The sequence below is a fragment of the Canis aureus genome, chromosome 12 (assembly GCF_053574225.1).
Source record: "Canis aureus isolate CA01 chromosome 12, VMU_Caureus_v.1.0, whole genome shotgun sequence".
Classification (NCBI taxonomy): Eukaryota; Metazoa; Chordata; class Mammalia; order Carnivora; family Canidae; genus Canis; species Canis aureus.
The window spans coordinates 6,014,216-6,031,846 of NC_135622.1; the positions used below are offsets into that span (position 1 = coordinate 6,014,216).

The 17,631-nt window shown below is 49.4% G+C and overlaps 1 protein-coding gene across 4 annotated transcripts; it reads left to right on the forward strand.

Moving 5' to 3' along the window:
• The first annotated feature begins 60 nt into the window (after window positions 1-60).
• Window positions 61-17,427, forward strand: ITGA10 (integrin subunit alpha 10). Of its 4 annotated transcripts, none has more exons than XM_077842503.1 (30): window positions 61-1,277; window positions 2,913-3,024; window positions 3,225-3,334; window positions 3,541-3,632; window positions 3,845-3,959; window positions 4,635-4,762; window positions 4,909-5,057; window positions 5,746-5,896; window positions 6,098-6,263; window positions 6,396-6,469; window positions 6,717-6,861; window positions 7,047-7,195; window positions 7,424-7,567; window positions 7,707-7,910; window positions 8,216-8,346; window positions 8,935-9,101; window positions 9,196-9,338; window positions 9,728-9,841; window positions 10,042-10,127; window positions 10,284-10,425; window positions 10,595-10,687; window positions 10,840-10,916; window positions 11,023-11,112; window positions 11,546-11,624; window positions 11,793-11,906; window positions 12,161-12,241; window positions 12,395-12,508; window positions 13,801-13,896; window positions 14,162-14,275; window positions 14,573-17,427. In XM_077842503.1, exons 1-30 carry the CDS (start codon window positions 1,226-1,228, stop codon window positions 14,636-14,638), a joined length of 3,498 nt encoding a protein of 1,165 aa, XP_077698629.1. In that variant the 5' UTR covers window positions 61-1,225; the 3' UTR covers window positions 14,639-17,427. The 4 variants fall into 4 exon arrangements, 3 of the variants coding, with proteins under 3 accessions (XP_077698629.1, XP_077698630.1, XP_077698631.1); XM_077842504.1 differs by having other exon boundaries at window positions 7,710-7,910; XM_077842505.1 differs by lacking the exon at window positions 13,801-13,896.
• Window positions 17,428-17,631: the final 204 nt, after the last annotated feature.

Below are 17,631 nucleotides of genomic sequence, written 5' to 3' on the forward strand. Positions count from 1 at the left end.
TAGTATCATCACCCACAGGCTTTTATTGAGCACCTACACTATGCAGGGCATAATACTAAGAGGTAGCGATACAATAAGCTAAGAAGCTCCGTGGTCCCAACTTTAGAAGTTATAGTCTAGTTAAGAAGATGGGGTCTAGGGACGCCTAGGCGGCTCAGTGGTTGAGTATCTGCCTTTGGCTCAAGGCATGATCCTGGGATTGAGTCCCATGTTGGGCTCTCTACATGGAGCCTGCTTCTCCCTCTGCCTTTGTCTCTGCCTCTGTCTCTCTGTGTCTCTCATGAATGAATAAATAAATAAATAAATAAATAAATAAATAAATAAATAAATAAATATTTTTTAAAAAGAATAAATAAATAAAATCTTAAAAAAAAAGAAGATGGGGTCTAATAATTCAAGTAATTCTACGGATTCCACAACACACACCCCACACCAGTTCATAGTTTCTAGTCCTTCCAAAAGGTATGATGCTGCAAGGCAGCACAGGCTGAGTCACAGACAGAACTAAGTGAAATGAGACTGGCAAGGTTTGGTTTGTGGGCTGGCTGTGTTCACATGTTGGGACTCCCCTGGGTGGGAGGGGAAATGATATCACTGTCACCAGCTCTTTCATTTTCCATATCCCAGGGTGAGATAAATAAGATTAAGAAGTAAAAAAGTCTGGCAGCCTGGGTGGCTCAGCGGTTTAGCACCGCCTTCAGCCCAGGGCCTGATCCTGGGGTCCCAGAATTGAGTCCCATGTCGGGCTCCCTGCATGGAGCCTGCTTCTCCCTCTGCCAGTGTCTCTGCCTCTTTCTCTCTCTCTCTCATGAATAAATAAATAAAAACTAAAGAAAAAAAAAAGATTAAAAAAAAGAAGAAGAAGTAAAAAAGTCTCTGTCTCCCACGCCTAGCATCTATTCCAAAGCTGAGGAAAGCATTACTGCCTGGCAACACCAAAGAATAGGGGAAAAAGGAGAGAGAAACTGCAGAAATCAAGAATTGTGTTCTTTGGATATTGAGATGATGCCTCCAGGGGGCAGTACCGGGGCAGGGAAAGAGGCTAAGATGGCTCAGTTCTCCTTTCCTTGGTCTGGGGCTCCCCGGTGTTCCCACCATTACTCCTCCCATTTTATTTTTAGCTGCCAGTGGGAGGGGGCAGGATGGGAGGGAAAGTAAAGAAAACAGAAAAGGAGAGGGACAGAGGCACAGAGGACTTCTCATAACGGACAGAGAACAACCAGGCATGGAACTCCCCCTCATCCCTCACCTGCTCTTGCCCGTGGTGTTCCTGACAGGTGAGGGAGGTTGACCTCCATTCCTGCTGGGGAGAAAGGTGTATGGGTTGTTTGGCATTGGGACCTTTTAGGATTAAAATCTTTGGGAGTTAGAGTGAAAAGTTAACACTGATTCTGCACGGTGTGTGTCTGTGTGTTGTGCGTATACGTGTGTGTGTTTGTGTGTATGTGTGTGTGTCTTCATTTTTATGCCCACACAGGAGTGCTTGAGTATTGAGATAGGCAGAGCCTTGTGTCAGACTGGTGTCCAGTTATCTAAAATCTTTATCCTAAGCCCCAGAAGAGTGAGTGGACCAAAAAGAAGGATGTGACCTTCCACGTGGCTAGTCTGATTCTTATTATCCTCCATCCAACTTCTGGAGCTCCTCTGGAGCCTGAGGCATAACTAACTCTGTGGTGAGAACAGTTTATCTAACCAATGAGCTACAGTTGCTGGTCATAGAGCCCTGCCAGTTTCCCGGATGCAAAAAAGGCTCACACAGAAAACACCTTTCTGAAAAGGAACATGGTTTAAGACAGCTTATAGCTATTGGTGGTGGGATGTGGGGGGAGGGGTGGGTGTGGCCTGAGGGGAGGTTGTTTGAAAGGAGAGAGCCAGACAAGGAAGAACCATGGGAGGGACCAGAGGCCTGGACGATTTCCTCACTAGTACCCTGTAATCTTTGTTTCCTAAAATACCAGCTCTGATTTCTTTAAATTCTTTAAATTTTGTTTATTTTTAAGTAAATTCTATGCCCAGCATGGGGCTTGAACTCACGACTCTGAGGTCAAGAATAGTGTGGTTACTGGCTGAGTCAGCCAGGCACCCCATACCAGATCTGATTTTAAAGGGATTGGGGTAGGGTGGGGGGTGAGAATCAGCCAGGACAAGAGTAGGGGGTGTCTTTAGAGTGGGCTGAAAGTTATGGAAGAAGTGCAAGTAAGCGGGGAGCAGTTGGGAGAGTGGATGAGTTAGGAAAGGAGCAGGCTGTGGGGAACTTTGGGGTGATGGGACCCTTGGTAAGGATGGTTGCAAACCATGTGTGTGGGCAGGCGAGTGGCCCCACCCAGTTAATTACCACTGAGGTTTTCAGGGCTGGAATCATGCACAGATCTAGACAGTGGAGAAACAGATTGAGAGTGTGACAGTGACTCTGGGAGTCATGAAGAGACAGACGGGAGACCTTGCCATGCAGTCCCCACTAGCCTCCTCTTGTCCTCTCTGGGGTCCTGTGTTTGGGGGAGAATCTGGAAGGAACAATTGTTCTGGGCTGCAGAAAGGCCCCTCTCCCTCTATGACTCTTGCAGCTTCAGAAGGAGGATGTGTAGGAGGAATGATGTGCAAAAGAGGAACCTGACCCTTCCAGACATATCTGTGAATGAGATTTCAGGGGTGGGAATGGAAACACAGCTGTGACCAGCATGGCAGAGGGCCACAGGTTAGATATCTGGACCCAAACACAGGAAGCAGATCATCCTTGCTTGGAGGCTCTGAGTACAAGGTATTGACAGAGGCCAAGACAACTTGTGAGTAAGAAACAGCGAGATAGACTGAGATCAAGACGTTCCCTTCGTGCTTCTCTCTGGTTGTGCCTCTCCAGTCATTCACTAGCCTCTCTGACTGCTGCCTGCTACTCTTCTGATCCTGCCTCCCAGGTCTGTGCTCCCCCTTTAACCTGGATGTGCATCACCCGCGCCTCTTCCCAGGGCCACCTGAGGCAGAATTTGGATATAGTGTCTTACAACATGTCGGGGGTGGCCGTCGATGGTGAGGAAAGACACCAGAGGGCCATGGGGTTGGGACTGTGGTAGAGCTCTTAAAGAGGGTGGCGAGACAGATGGGAATCTAAAGAAATCTGGTCTTTTGGAAGTGGCTGGGGTTCGGGACTTGCTATTCCATGCATTTTCCCTCTGTCCTATCTCAAAGGTCATGTTCACACAAAGTTCATACTCATGTTTTCCTCCCAGGATGCTGGTGGGCGCCCCCTGGGATGGGCCTTCAGGAGACAGAAGGGGGGATGTTTATCGCTGCCCTGTCGGGGGCTCCCACAGTGCTCCATGTGCCAAAGGCCATTTGGGTAAGACGGTGCCTCACTCTTCCACTCCTAGCCCCTAACCTGATATGCTAGGACCTTTGACCCCTCACACCTCACCTTCAACCCCATGTCCCACATACTCTGTCTTTGACTTGATCCTGACCTCATCCTCTTTCCAAATCACCCTAAATTCAAGAACTCCACGTGTGACCCCATGATCTCATTCTCTTCCACCCCCTTCCAACCAGGTGACTATCCACTGGGAAATTCATCTCATCCTGCTGTGAATATGCACCTGGGAATGTCTCTGCTAGAGACAGACAACGATGGGGGATTCATGGTGACTAAGGAAAGGGGTCTCTGAAGGATTTTGGCAGAGAAAAGGGCGGTATGGTGAGGGAGACGGGTCTATGTGGAGTGGTCAAGAAGTTTGAAACCCCCCCCCCAAAAAAAAAGTTTGAAACCCTAGAGAGAAAGGAGGGGAATCTCGGGGAGGGGTTTCTATGCCCCCCTCCCACGCCTGGGGGCAATATTTCCTCTACCTATCCCCAGGCTTGTGCCCCTCTCTGGTCTCGTGCTTGCGGCTCCTCTGTCTTCAGTTCTGGGATATGTGCCCGCGTAGATGCTTCATTCCGGCCCCAGGGCAGCCTGGCACCCACCGCACAACGTGAGCCAGCACCCAGTGCAGGGGGGGGAAAAGATGGGGCAATAGGGTAGATGCTGGGCAGGTGGCCCACACAGCTTTCCTCCTTGTTACTTGATGTGCTGCAAAGGTTCCATGTCTCCTAACAGATTTGAATTCAGACTATTTGCCAGGGCATCAAGACTCCATAAATTGAAGTCACTCTGTCCCTCCACACACTGTACCTTGGCCATAGCAGTTCCCTCCCCATTCTCCTCTTTGTCATCTATTTTTATACCTCTGTGTCCTTTTATTTAAAGTGTTCTCCATGTAAATGCATCTTCTTATAGTCTCCTCTCCTCAAACATCTTCAGGGCTGCCTCCTTCAATTCCCCACCGTCAGGCTGCCCCTCCTGTTCTCCTACAGCGCGGTGCTCTGTTTTACCTAATACTTAAATTCTTCCTCTTTCTCCTCTTCCTCCTTTCTTCTTCTCCTCCTCCTCCTCTTGTAAGTTGTATGCATGCTCAACCCCTCTTTTATTCATTTCTTCATTTACCCAGGGCCTGGCATACTACCTTCCTTGCATGTTCGGAAGTGCCTAAAAAAAAAAAAAAAAAAAAAAAGTGTTTGAATGCCCTCCTGTGACCTTTTCCCTTGCTGTCTTCATGCCCAGTATCCTTCTACACCTCTGTTCCTCATCAGAACACCCCTCCTCCTAGGCTGTCCCACCTACATGGATGTTGTCATCGTCTTGGATGGCTCCAATAGCATCTATCCCTGGTCTGAAGTTCAGACTTTCCTACGAAGACTGGTAGGGAGACTGTTCATTGACCCAGAGCAAGTACAGGTAAGAGATGGCCATTTGGATGGGCTTGGAGAGGGAGACACGGGGAGAGAGGAGGTGAATATAGGTAGTGTCTTCAGTAGTATCCAAGCACCCATCTCCTCACCCTCAGTACACACATGCCAGGTGAGTACACACTTCAATTTCAGGTGGGACTGGTGCAGTATGGGGAAAGCCCTGTGCATGAGTGGTCCCTGGGAGATTTCCGAACCAAGGAAGAAGTGGTGAGGGCAGCAAGGAACCTGAGTCGGCGAGAGGGACGAGAAACAAAGACTGCCCAAGCAATCCTGGTGGCCTGGTGAGGCATTGGGAAGGGGAGCCTGGAAGGCCAGAGCGAGGAGGGCCTAGAAGGCTTAGGGGAGGGTCTGGAGCGCAGGGCGTCCATTCTAAGATGGCTGGCATGCTTTTCTTTGTGCGCACTCTGGTGGGTGGGGAAGGCTAAGCCGGCTGTCACTGCATGCCCTTCTCAACACATTCTTCAAACTGTTGATGTCTGTGTCTTTCCATGTTTCTGATTTCGCTATCTCTGTAGACCGAACTCTCTCTCTCTCTCCACTCTCCCTTTGGTCTTGGCCTTCAGGGTCTCCACCACTCACATCCTAGCCCACTTGCCAAAAGTGATTGAAGACTCATCTCTGGGAAGACTCCCTTGTCCTGACCACTCTCCTTGATTTTACATCCTCTGACTGTATGTGTCCTCTCTTCAGTGTGCCGTTTGCTGAATGAATCTGTGAGTGAATGGATTTTATACATATTTGCTTTGAGGATATGCTGCTTTATGTGTTCTCTGACATTCAAACATTGCAGCTCTTACCGTGTGCCGGTCCCCATGCCAGACACTGTCAGGGAGATGGTCTGAAAGGCAAGATGCCTGACCTCGGTGAACTGCTGACAGTGGTGTGTGTGTGTGTGTGTGTGTGTGTGTGTGTGTGTGTGTGTGTCTGCATACATGTGATCACACTTCACTCTTTTTTCTCTCTTCTTAGCACAGAAGGATTCAGTCTGTCCCGTGGTGGCCGACCAGAGGCTGCCAGGCTACTGGTGGTTGTCACGGATGGAGAGTCACACGATGGGGAGGAGCTTCCCGCTGCACTAAAGGCCTGTGAGGCTGGAAGAGTGACCCGCTATGGGATCGCGGTGAGACTCTGCCCTGGATTCAGAAGGATGGAGTGGGGGTGGTGACATTGAGGACAGAGAACTCAAAGAAAATGGACATCAACCACTTCCCAGAGATCAGCTATGCTGCCCCTCCTTCATTTTCATTGGCTGTGTCCTGTGCCAGCCCTAACATCCCACTCCACACAGCTAGCTGACCCCACCTGGCTCTGCTGACCTCAGGTCCTTGGCCACTATCTCCGGAGGCAGCGAGACCCCACTTCCTTCCTGCGGGAAATCCGAATGATTGCCAATGACCCAGATGAGAGATTCTTCTTCAATGTCACAGATGAAGCTGCACTGACTGACATTGTAGACGCCCTGGGAGACCGGATTTTTGGCCTCGAGGGTAACAATGACCCTGGAGAAATGGGGCACAGGGGAAGGGGAGCTGTGGGTGTAGGTGGGGTTCTGTGGGGAGTTCAGTAAGTTGAAGGAAATGTCTTCCCTGATACTGCCTTGATATTTTCTCTTGCTCAAGGGTCCCATGGAGAAAATGAAAGCTCTTTCGGGCTGGAAATGTCTCAGATTGGTTTCTCCACTCATCGGCTGAAGGTTGGACAGACTCTGACCCCACTATGACCTCTCTCAACATTTGACTTCTCCCAACCTGAGACTTGAGACTCGGGCAACTTCAACTCAGGGTTCTTCTAGATTGCTCCTTTAACCGGTGCACATGCTGACCTTCCCATGCCTTTCCAACTGACCCCAGTGTACTCTTAGTGGCCTTCTCACTCCTGGGGTTTTTACTTCTTGTTTCCTGATGTCTTTTCAAGGGACCCCATCTGTTTCTGCCATACAGGATGGGATTCTCTTTGGAATGGTGGGGGCCTACGACTGGGGGGGCTCTGTATTGTGGCTCGAAGAGGGTCACCACCTTTTCCCCCCACGGACAGCCCTGGAAGATGAGTTCCCCCCTGCTTTCCAGAACCATGCAGCCTACTTGGGTGAGTAGCAGAGGGTTGCAGGGGGCTGGGGGACAAGGAGGAAATGTTTCACCCGTGCGGGGGTATGAGCAGTTTCTCACTAATCTGCTGCTCTCCTTGGAACCTCCTCCTGTGCCTTTGGCGAACCCTCCTACTCTGACCCCATCTGCTTTCCCTTTTGCCCTTGATTCCCTGCCCACCTCTAGGTTACTCTGTTTCCTCCATGCTTTTGCGGGGTGGACGCCGCCTCTTTCTCTCAGGGGCTCCTCGGTTTAGACACAGAGGAAAGGTCATCGCCTTCCAGCTTAAGAAAGATGGGGCTGTGAGGGTTGCCCAGAGCCTCCAGGGGGAGCAGGTAGGACATCCAAGGAAGGGTGGGACCCTCGGATCCTGAGGGACCTTCAGGCTGTGGGGAGGAAAGGGAAGGGTCAAGAGAGGAGCCCAAAAAGTCTTTGCTGAACTCTGGTTGGCAGAATCTGCAAAGGGTGTGAGGACCAGACTAGCAGGCTGGTAGATGCTTCTCATTTGTCCATAATCACCTTGTGTCTTTTCTCTGGGGTCACCACTCTCCACCATTCCCCAGATTGGTTCCTACTTTGGCAGTGAGCTCTGCCCATTGGATACAGATGGGGATGGAACAACCAATGTCTTACTTGTGGCTGCTCCTATGTTCCTGGGACCCCAGAATAAGGAGACGGGGCGTGTTTATGTGTATCTGGTGGGGCAGGTGAGACTTGCTGGGATCCCCTTGAACTTGTCTTGGGGGAGTGGAGGAAAGAAGGGAAAGAAGGCGCCTCCATTCACGGGCTCACTGACAGCTTGGGACTATCAAGCCAGCATCTTCTGTCTTCTTCTCCCTCCACCAGCAGTCCTTGCTGACACTCCAGGGCACGCTTCAGCCAGAACCCCCCCAGGATGCTCGGTTTGGCTTTGCCATGGGTGCCATTCCTGATCTGAACCAAGATGGTTTTGCTGATGTGGCTGTGGGGGCGCCCCTGGAGGATGGGCATCACGGAGCCCTGTACCTATATCATGGCACCCAGAGTGGAATCAGGCCCCGTCCTGCCCAGGTCAGGAGTGTCCAGATAAAGCAGTGACATGGGTGGGAGGAAGGGAAGTGGGAGGAGTGGAGGGCATGCTCCTTGCTCCTCCATGTTTCCCTGACCTTGAGACACAAACTGGACAAGTGCTTTTTTATCAGTAGTCAAAAAGCTGAGGTGGTACAGTAGGATACAGGCTGCTGTATTAGAGACTCCTGAACACAAGCTAATTTCTCTTATTCCTTCTTATTCTTATTCTTTATTGTGTGCCTGGTGGGTGGCCTGGGTCACCAGGCATGAGAGTCCCTGCTCAGTCTCCCCTCTCTTCCTCTCAGAGGATTGCTGCCATCTCCATGCCACAGGCCCTCAGCTACTTTGGCCGTAGTGTGGATGGCCGGCTGGATCTGGATGGAGATGACCTGGTAGATGTGGCTGTGGGTGCCCAAGGGGCAGCTGTCCTGCTCAGGTGAGAGGTCCCAGCTCTGGAGACTGAACAGCGTGGCGTGGCCGTTAAAAGCAAGGGCTTGGGAGTCAGACTTGGATTTGTATTTCTTGAACAACTTGTTCTGTTCCTCCATTTCCTAGTTCTTTTTGTTTTGTTTTAAAGATTTTATTTCTTTATTCATGAGAGAGAGAGAGAGAGAGAGAGGCAGAGGGAGAAGCAGGCTCCATGCAGGGAGCCCGATGTGGGACTTGATCCCAGGACCCCAGGATCACACCCTGAGCCAAAAGCAGCCGACCAATCTCTGAGCCACCCAGCCGTCCCCATTTCCTAGTTTTTAAAGTGGGAATGATCGTAGGGCCTACCTCATAGGCTTGTTGTGAGGATCCAATGCCACATTCGGGTAAAGATCTTGACACAGTGCCTAGCACATGGCAAGTATTTCTTCAATGTCAGCTATTATCTTCCCACTGGAAGGTTCAGGGGAGGGTGACACATATACATCTAGCCCCTTGTTCTTTTCTTTGACCTCTGGGAGGCCAACACTGGGGATTGCCTTTTTCACAGGGCTTTCCTCTTACTGCTAGGATTTCTTTCCCACCCTGCTTCCAGCTCCCGGCCCATTGTCCACCTGGGCCCCTCCCTGGAGGTGACCCCACCAGCCATCAGTGTGGTTCAGAAGAACTGCAGCCGGCGAGGCCAAGAGGCAGCCTGCCTTTCTGCGGCCCTTTGCTTCCAAGTGACCTCTCGCACTCCTGGCCGCTGGAATCGCCGATTCTGTGAGTGGCAGGAGCGTCCTAAGCAACTCTCAGCCCCACCTGCCTTGGTCTCTGCCTGCCCCCCTTCACTGTCGTTCCTGCCTGCCCTGTCCAGATTTGCGGTTTACAGCATCACTAGATGAGTGGACGGCAGGGGCGCGGGCTGTGTTTGATGGCTCTGGCCAGAGGCTGTCCCCTCGGAGGCTCCAGCTCAGCGTAGGGAATGTCACCTGTGAGCAGCTGCGCTTCCATGTGCTGGTGAGGAGGGGCAGTAAGTGCTTCTCATCAGGGCCTGGGAGGAAGGAGAGGACTGATGGGAGGAGGAATTCTGGCTATATTGGCAAGAAAGCCAGGAAGTTCAGCCTCTGGAAGCAGGCTGATCTGGGTTTGAAGCCTAGCTCCACTGGTCTACTTCAAGTCACACAACCTTCAAACTTCAGGTTCCTTGCCTGACAGGAGGAGACACTAATAACACCTATACTGTGGGAGTAGAATTAAATGTAATAGTATTGATAAACCCTTAGGACAGTACCCAGCACAGGCAAGGTGCTGGGTAAATGATCACTATAACAATCACATTCTTCATGGGGCCTGGGCTGTACCCCTAACCCTGGCTCCCCATGATCCTTGACTCTGGTTTTCCTCAGGATACCTCAGATTACCTCCGGCCACTGGCCTTGACTGTGACCTTTGCATTGGACAACACCACGAAGCCAGGGCCTGTGCTGGATGAGGGCTCACCCACCTCCATACAAAAGCTGGTCAGTGGTGCCAAGCCCAGCCCTGTCTCTCAGTCCCGATGCTGCCCTTCTCAGTGACTTCAAGAGGCGTGGAGGGTGGAGACCTGATATTGTGGCAAAATCTGATCTGGGCACCCGCTCTTCTCTTTTCACTTTTCCCCTAATTCCATTTCTTTCTCCTTGCCTTCCTACCAGGCCTTAGCCCCTTCTTTCCCCTCTAGGTCCCCTTCTCAAAGGACTGTGGCCCTGACAATGAATGCATCACAGACCTGGTGCTTCAAGCCAGTGTAGACATCAGAGGCTCTAGGTAGGACAGACATGAACTGGCCAAACTGGGGTGACCTGAAGCAGACTGGAAGGAGCTTGCAGGGAGCTGGAGGGTTGTGTGTTGCCCAGGAAAGCAGAAGTGATGTTTTGGGCAGTTTTTCAACTCGTGGGCTCTCCCCTTATCCACCACTCCTAGGAGGGACCCATTCGTGGTTCGAGGAGGTCGGCAGAAAGTGCTGGTGTCAGCAACTCTGGAGAACAGGAAGGAAAATGCCTACAACACTAGCCTGAGTCTCAGCTTCTCCAGAAACCTCCATCTGGCCAGTTTCACGTCTCAGGTACCTGGATGGAGGGTGGTTTAGGAGGAGTCAGAGCCAAAGGAAGGAGAAGACAGGGGTATGGGCCTGGGCTGTGAAGGCCCAGAGGGAAGCTCAGTGTTCAGAGGCTGCAGGTGGGAGAGCACTTGCAGCCTCAGCTTCAGCCCCATCCCCCTTCCTCTGCTCTTAGAGGGACAGCCCAGTGAAGGTGGAGTGTGCAGCCCCTTCCCCTCATGTCCGGCTCTGCAGTGTGGCTCACCCTGTCTTTCGGACTGGAGCCAAGGTGAATGGGGGCCCAGAATGAGAAAGAGGCTCTGAGAGAGCAGGTGCTGGAGTCTGTGGGGCCTGGGAGTTTAGGGAAGGAGGTACACAAGGGCTCTTGTTCTTCTACTGGCCTCATGAATAGGAATATACCATGACCCCATATGATCCCAGGTGACCTTCCTGCTGGAGTTTGAGTTTAGCTGCTCCTCCCTCCTGAGCCAGGTCCTTGTGAGGCTGACTGCTTCAAGGTGAGAACAAAGGAAACTTCCTCCCAGGCCTCTCCTGTTGGGTCTTGTGGGGGAAGGGGTGTCTGAGAGGGGACTAGGATGTGAGCCTCTCCCCCTAACCCTACAGCAATAGCCTGGAGAAAAACGGGACCCTTCAAGATAACACAGCCCAGATCTCAGCCTACATTCAATATGAGCCCCACCTCCTGTTCTCCAGGTATGGCTCAGCTCCCCACTATGACCCCATTCTGACCCCAGGCTCATAATCTATGTTTCCTCCCTTTCCTTCCATGTGTTTCAGTGTTTCCCCCAAAACTCTTGGGCTGCTCCATCTTTTTACTGTGAGTCCCACTCAAGTTGAAACTTTTAAACATCTTACTTTCCTAGGTATAGGTATACCTATGCATCCTAGGTATAGGGCTTTGCTCAAGGCCCTGGGGAGGGAAGCTGGGGTGGGGAGAATGTATTGTGATCATAAAGTTTGTACCAAGTCTACGTCATGTCCCATTTCGATCTTCTTTATGTACACCCATCTCTTTATCCATGTGCTGGCTCTGCCTTCCCTGAATCCGTGTCTGTGTGCTGATCATGTGCCCCTGTGTCTGTGTCATGGCTGTGACCATGTACCTCCTGACTTGGTGTCCACGCAGTGAGTCCACTCTGCACCGCTATGAGGTTCACCCATATGGGACCCTCCCAGTGGGTCCCGAATTCAAAACCACTCTTAGGGTGAGAAGCTGGAGGGGCTTTGGCATGAGCAGGGGGAGGGGGAGGAGGAGGAGTCCTGAGCAAAGGAGGGGAGTCTCTCTCAGATTTCCAGTGGCATCTAGAGTAAAGGGACAGAAGAGGAAGGATCTTCTATCTCCCACTTCTTCCCATTTCCAATCCTCCTCTCAGGTTCAGAACCTTGGCTGCTATGTGGTCAGTGGCCTCATCATCTCAGCCTTCCTTCCAGCTGTAGCCCATGGGGGCAACTACTTCCTGTCATTGTCTCAAGTCGTCACTAACAATGTGAGTCTGGGCTAAGGGTGGATGGATCCCTGCCATCTCTATCTGGTGAACTTACCTAACCTCCCATCTGCTGGGTCACCGCTCTTAGGGCTTCTTCCTCTGGAAGACCTTTCTTTAACACATGTGGCTTGTTTGAGGAGAAAGAAAGGGATTCCCAGGGAAGAACCACAGAATGTGGGAGTATGTTCCTGCTCAGCCTGGAATGGCTGGCCTCTTGCCATCAAGAGGGTCTCTCACATTGCATCTCCCTCTAGGCAAGCTGCACAGTACAGAACCTGACCGAGCCTCCACAGCCCCCTGTGCACCCAGAGGAGTTTCAGTACATGAACAGACTGGTATGAGTCACAAGAAGGTGAAGAAGATGTCCAGAGTGGGAATGCAGAGGGGAGCAGTAAACTTCAGAGCCTTGGGGCAGGGAATAGAACTTGGGGTGGGGAATAGACGATTTTTCCACTCCAAGATCCTGATCTGTCTCTCTCTTCTGGCAGAATGGGAGCAACACTCGGTGTCAGGTCGTGAGGTGCCATCTTGGGCGACTGGCAAAGGGGACCGAGGTCTCTGTTGGACTATTGAGACTGGTTCACAATGAATTTTTCCGGAGGGTAAATCTTTTCTTTTCTTTTTTTTTCTTTTAAAATCTTTTATTCTACTACCATCTTTCCACTCCTACCTGAAACTTCATAGGCTTTGGAATAGACTCATGTTCAAGTTCTAGCTTTGCCTCCTACTATCTGTTGGACCTTGAACAAGTTATTTTATCTCTCTCTGATTCTTTCTCTTCATCTCTAAAATGGGGAATATAATACCTACTTCATGGAGTTGTAAAGAATAAATGAATAAGGAGATGGATTCATTAAAGGTAGTTATTATCCTTGTATTTTCTTCTGTTTATCATCCCTTGGTGCTATGGCAATAACCAACATTTATAGGATATCTAAATCCAACAGTTAATAATCTATCACATGCCTACTATATAAACGGACCTGTATTAGGTAGATACTGAGGAGAATGTCCCCAACACTTAGCACCATGCCTAACTCATTATGGTGACTCAATGCATTTCTCTTAAACAAGTAAATAAATAGTTGATATTATATGCATGATAAGTATTGGAGGGTAATGGGAGGCAAGATTGTAGAGCTAAAGGGATCTAGGTTATGAAAGTTCTCCAAAGCTAGGGAGATGAAATTAAACTTAAATATGATAGGCAGTCAGCAGTCAGTGTGACTTTCTGAGCAGGGAAATGACATCTTAATTATAACAGCTATTTCTCACTAGGGGCTATTTACTTTGAATAGCACAAGATCCCTGGGATGTAGGTATATTTTATGGGAAAGTCTGAGATACCATCCTTCTCTAAGTCTGGTTCTCTCTTTATCTCTCCTCAGTATCCTTTTTCATTCATTTATTTACTTTCTCAATAAAGCTTTCTTGAGGAACTCATGTGTACTTGGTACTGTGCTAGGCACCGGGCACTAGAAACACATACATTTGTAAGACACAGCTCTTGACCTCAAGGACCTTATAGTCCAGTGGTAAAAGAGAAGTAAACAGAATAATAAGACCTAATCCAGGGTGATGAGGGTTAGGAGGAAACATTTCTCTAATTTCCAGAGTGGATGACATCTAAATTTCAACCTAAAGGAAGGGTAGGGGCTAGCCAAAGAAAGGGGAGTTAAATAATACCACGTAGAGCAAACAGCACATATGAAGGGCCAGAGACTTTCCATCTATCACCCTTCCTCTCTTTCTCCATTGGTCTCCAACCTTTTCTTCTGGTCTGGAAGATGTTGTAAATTGTACCTACCAGCCTCATCTTTGCTGTTGGGGTTCTAAGACCATATCACCTGATGATGGCTCACTTTAAATGTCTTCCAATCCACTTGTTCCACAGGCCAAATTCAAGTCTCTGACGGTGGTCAGCACCTTTGAGCTGGGAGCTAAGGAGGGCAGTGTCCTACGGCTGCCTGAAGCCTCTCGTTGGAGTGAGGTGGGATAGGAGCCTGAGTTTGAGAGCAGTGGAAAGAGTGAGGGTGGGATTTGGGCAAGGGCACCTGGAGGCCTTTTCAGAAGCCAGGCCTCCTCATTAGGCAGCAGCTGGGGAGTTGGAAGTGATAAATCAGGATGCTTGGGTCTGACTGCCTTATTCCTGCCTCAGTTTCTTTCTTTTATTCTTCTATGTCACCCCAATAATGGGAAGTGAGGCTAGCTGGGACAAAGGGTACAAGTACCAAACAGCTCTCCTCCCCACACAGAGCCTGCTGGAGGTGATTCAGACCCGCCCTGTCCTCATCTCCCTATGGATCCTTATTGGCAGTGTCCTGGGAGGGCTTCTCCTACTTGCTCTCCTTGTCTTCTGTCTTTGGAAGGTAAGCACTGCTTTGGTGGGAAATATGGGGCATGGTGCCCATGAGTTTAGGGCTCCTTGATTAGACCTGGGGGAACTGGATTTGTGCTGGCCAGCTAAGTAGGCTGTGGGTGTCCTGCCTGGATCTCTTTCACTCTAGTCTACAAATGTTGGTTGGATTAATCTAAGCCAAATAAAATAAACTAGAATCTCATTTTTGGAAGCAGAAGAAAAGTGAAGATTTCAGATATGTCTGAGGGCTGTTGGCAAGGTCCCCAGGCAGGACATTTGGCGATGACTCTTATCTCTTCCTCTACAGCTTGGCTTCTTTACCCGTAAGAAAATCCCTGAGGAAGAAAAAAGAGAAGGGAAATTGGAGCAATGAATGTAGAATAACGCCCTAGAAAGTCCTCCTTGGCAGCTTCTCCAAAAGACTTGCATAAGAGCCAAGGTTTGGGGGCTCAGATGGACAAGAAGAAGCCTTTAGACTGTCTCCCCAGACCTACAGCCTGACTTGACTTTTGAGTCATGAGGATGCTGCTGGAAGAGATGAGGCCTTACCTCAGACGAGAAAGGGTGTCACCAAAACCAGAAACACTTTCACCCTGTACTTCCCGCTTCGTGATCCCAGTTCTACAGCCAACCCTGGGGCCTTGGTTTGGGGCCCCTTTTTCCTTAGCCCCAGGAACCAAGATTTTTTTTTGCCACAGCTCCCTGACTCCTTTTAGAATCCCCCTCCATCCTCCCTCAAGTTTGGAAAGGATGAGGACTATCTTCCTCCATTCCCGGAGTCTCACCTTCCTGCCTGCTCCATACTCCACAGAGGGAGCTGACGTTGGCTTCAGAAAGTAAAGTCAACATCTGCTGCTTTCCTGTGGAGTCTGGTGATTCAGAGAGCCGGATGGGGAGAGTCAACAGGAAAAAAGGAGGGAGGAGGAAAAGCCACAAGAGACATTCTGTACAATTCCAAGGAACAGAGAAGCTTTTAGACGGGCAACCGCCATCCCCCTGAAACCTGAGACTTCATGGTGCACTAGCCCGCCCTCAGGTGCCTGTGAAACTGAGCTGCCCCGGGGCCTGCTGGGCATGGGTTTCCCAACTCTCAGCTATCCCTGGGAGCACAGCCAGGGTTGAGTGCCTGATTCTCCGGAGCCAGGGGCCCCCAGGTGGCTAGAGCTGGAGTAGCAGAGAAAAGTCCCAGGGTTTTGGTCCTGGCCATGGAGAGTTGAATAGCTGTGGGCAGTGTTTTCTCCTCTCTCAGCGGCCTCACCTACTCATGAGCCCTCTTTGGGGCCACCTTTTAGAAACAAGAGAGAAGGGAGATGACTTCTTCTTGATAGTTGGAAACCCTTTCACCGGCTTTGGGAAGCAGCAGTTCCATGGAATCTAAACTAGTCAGGTCCACATTAATGAAGAAGCCAAAGTAGGTGGAAGGAGGTCTCTGGGGAGTAAGCCCTCACTCACTTAGCATGGGTTGTGTGGCTCTAGGAAAATGTTTCTGGGGCAACAGTAGGCATTCCTTGTAGGGCTTCTCTGGTGGAATGAGTTTGGCAGCCTTGCCTGATATTTACTGGAAATTCCCAATTTCTATCTCTGGGTCACCTCACCACCTCTCCTCCCGTTTTGTGGTCATGGCCAGTAGTAGAGAGAATTAGATTTTCACCAACAACTGGGTAACTTACATTTCTTTGTAATCAAGACTTTGGACACCAAGGTCTATTATTGGTCTCTAAGGCTTGGCTCTGACGGCCCTTTGAAGAATCAGTACCAGTTTTGAGCTGAGAAGAGAGGAGGCCTGACTGGGCAATTGACTGGCAGCCACAGAACTTGTTCTCCAGGGCTGCTCTTGAGGCCTGGCCACAATGTTTATCTTGGCATGTCTCTGGCCTTTTGCACAGGACTTTGTCTCTGTTTCCTAGCAGGGTGGACAGGTATATCAGTTGGTCAGAACAAATAAAGTTCAGTGTCAAATGATTTCTGATTCTCTTTGAGTTCCCAAGGATATGGATGGCTCAAGGAATGGTGAGAGGGAAATTCTTGGACCACCTGAGACCTTATACAGTTGAGTTTCTGGAAGGCAAAGTCATAAAATAATTGAAATGTTTTCTGTGATTCTCCCACTGGAGATGTATTCTAGCCTGCAATCCTCATCTACCTAAGTGACTACAGAGTTGTAGGCCTAGATTGAAACCCCAGGTCTGCCATTTATTAGCTGTGCGGCCTTGGACAAGTCATAATTACCCTGAGGCTCGGGTTTAAATCTCAGCTATACCACTTAAAACCTGTTTGACCTTGGACAGATTTAACTTCTTTAAGTCTTGGCTTTCTTGACTTTAAACTTCCTAGGGTTGTGAGGGCCAAAGGAGATAAGTAAAGTAAGCATATACTAAGTACTCAATAAAGGATAACTGTTGTTATAAAAATATTTTATTATAAAATAATTTACCTTGCTGTGTATTGTGAGGGTTAAGTCAGAATGTATATCGAAGCACTAAGTGGTGCCCCTAATCTAGTGACCCACTCCTACTTCATACAAGTCCTGAAGATTTGTTTTGCCTATGTGCTATTGTCTCCTGCCACTAAATCTTTTTTTTAAATTTAAGTTCAATTAACGTATAGTGTATTATTAGTTTCAGAAGTAGAGTTCAGTGATTCATCAGTCTTACACAATAGCCAGTGCTCCTTACGTCATGTCCCGCCATTAAATCTCATCCTACGCCTCATTCCCTTTGAAGCCCTCATGCCCACTAAGGAGATAATTAGAAGTTTCCAATGGTAGAAATCAAATATCTTTGATTTTTTTTAGACATCTAGTATTCTTCTAGTACTTTCAAGGAACATGTGTGCTTAAGACCATTTCTTTCCCTCTTTGTCTAACTCCAAAAATGGTGGCTGGTCTGGCCAATAGGCAGGGACGACATTCTGTGGCACGCTGGTGAGTTTTTTGTAGTAGGGGGAGTCTATAGTGACCCTTAGTGCACTTCATATAGGCTATCGCTTGATCAACCTTTATGGAGCATGTTTTCTGAGGCTGGAACAGAGGCCATGGTTATATGGACAGATCTCCCTCTTTATTCCCAGTCAGCACCAAAAGGGAGATGCATCTCTTTGAGGACTGGTTCATTTAATTCTCTATCCATTTAATTAAAAGAACATTTTAAGTATTTTTCCCCACCTAAAGATCCTGTTCTTCTCTATCCTTCAGCTCCAGAGTGGGACTTTCTCTAACCCAACCTATTCTTAAACAAGCCTCTGAAGCAGAGCCAGTTTGAGAAGCCACTGTAGAAACAGCAGGGTCTCCTCAGACACAGGAGTATGCCTTCCTTTCTTCTCGTTGCTTCTTCATTCCCTCCTTCATCTTTAGTTCATTCACTCACC

Coding starts and splice junctions, on each gene's coding strand:
- ITGA10 (XM_077842503.1), top strand. CDS start 1,226: ATGGAACTCCCCCTCATCCCTCACCTGCTCTTGCCCGTGGTGTTCCTG. Junction 3,335..3,540: donor ATGTGCCAAAGGCCATTTGG/GTAAGACGGTGC, acceptor CCTTCCAACCAG/GTGACTATCCACTGGGAAAT. Junction 11,113..11,545: donor CCCCACCTCCTGTTCTCCAG/GTATGGCTCAGC, acceptor GTGTCCACGCAG/TGAGTCCACTCTGCACCGCT.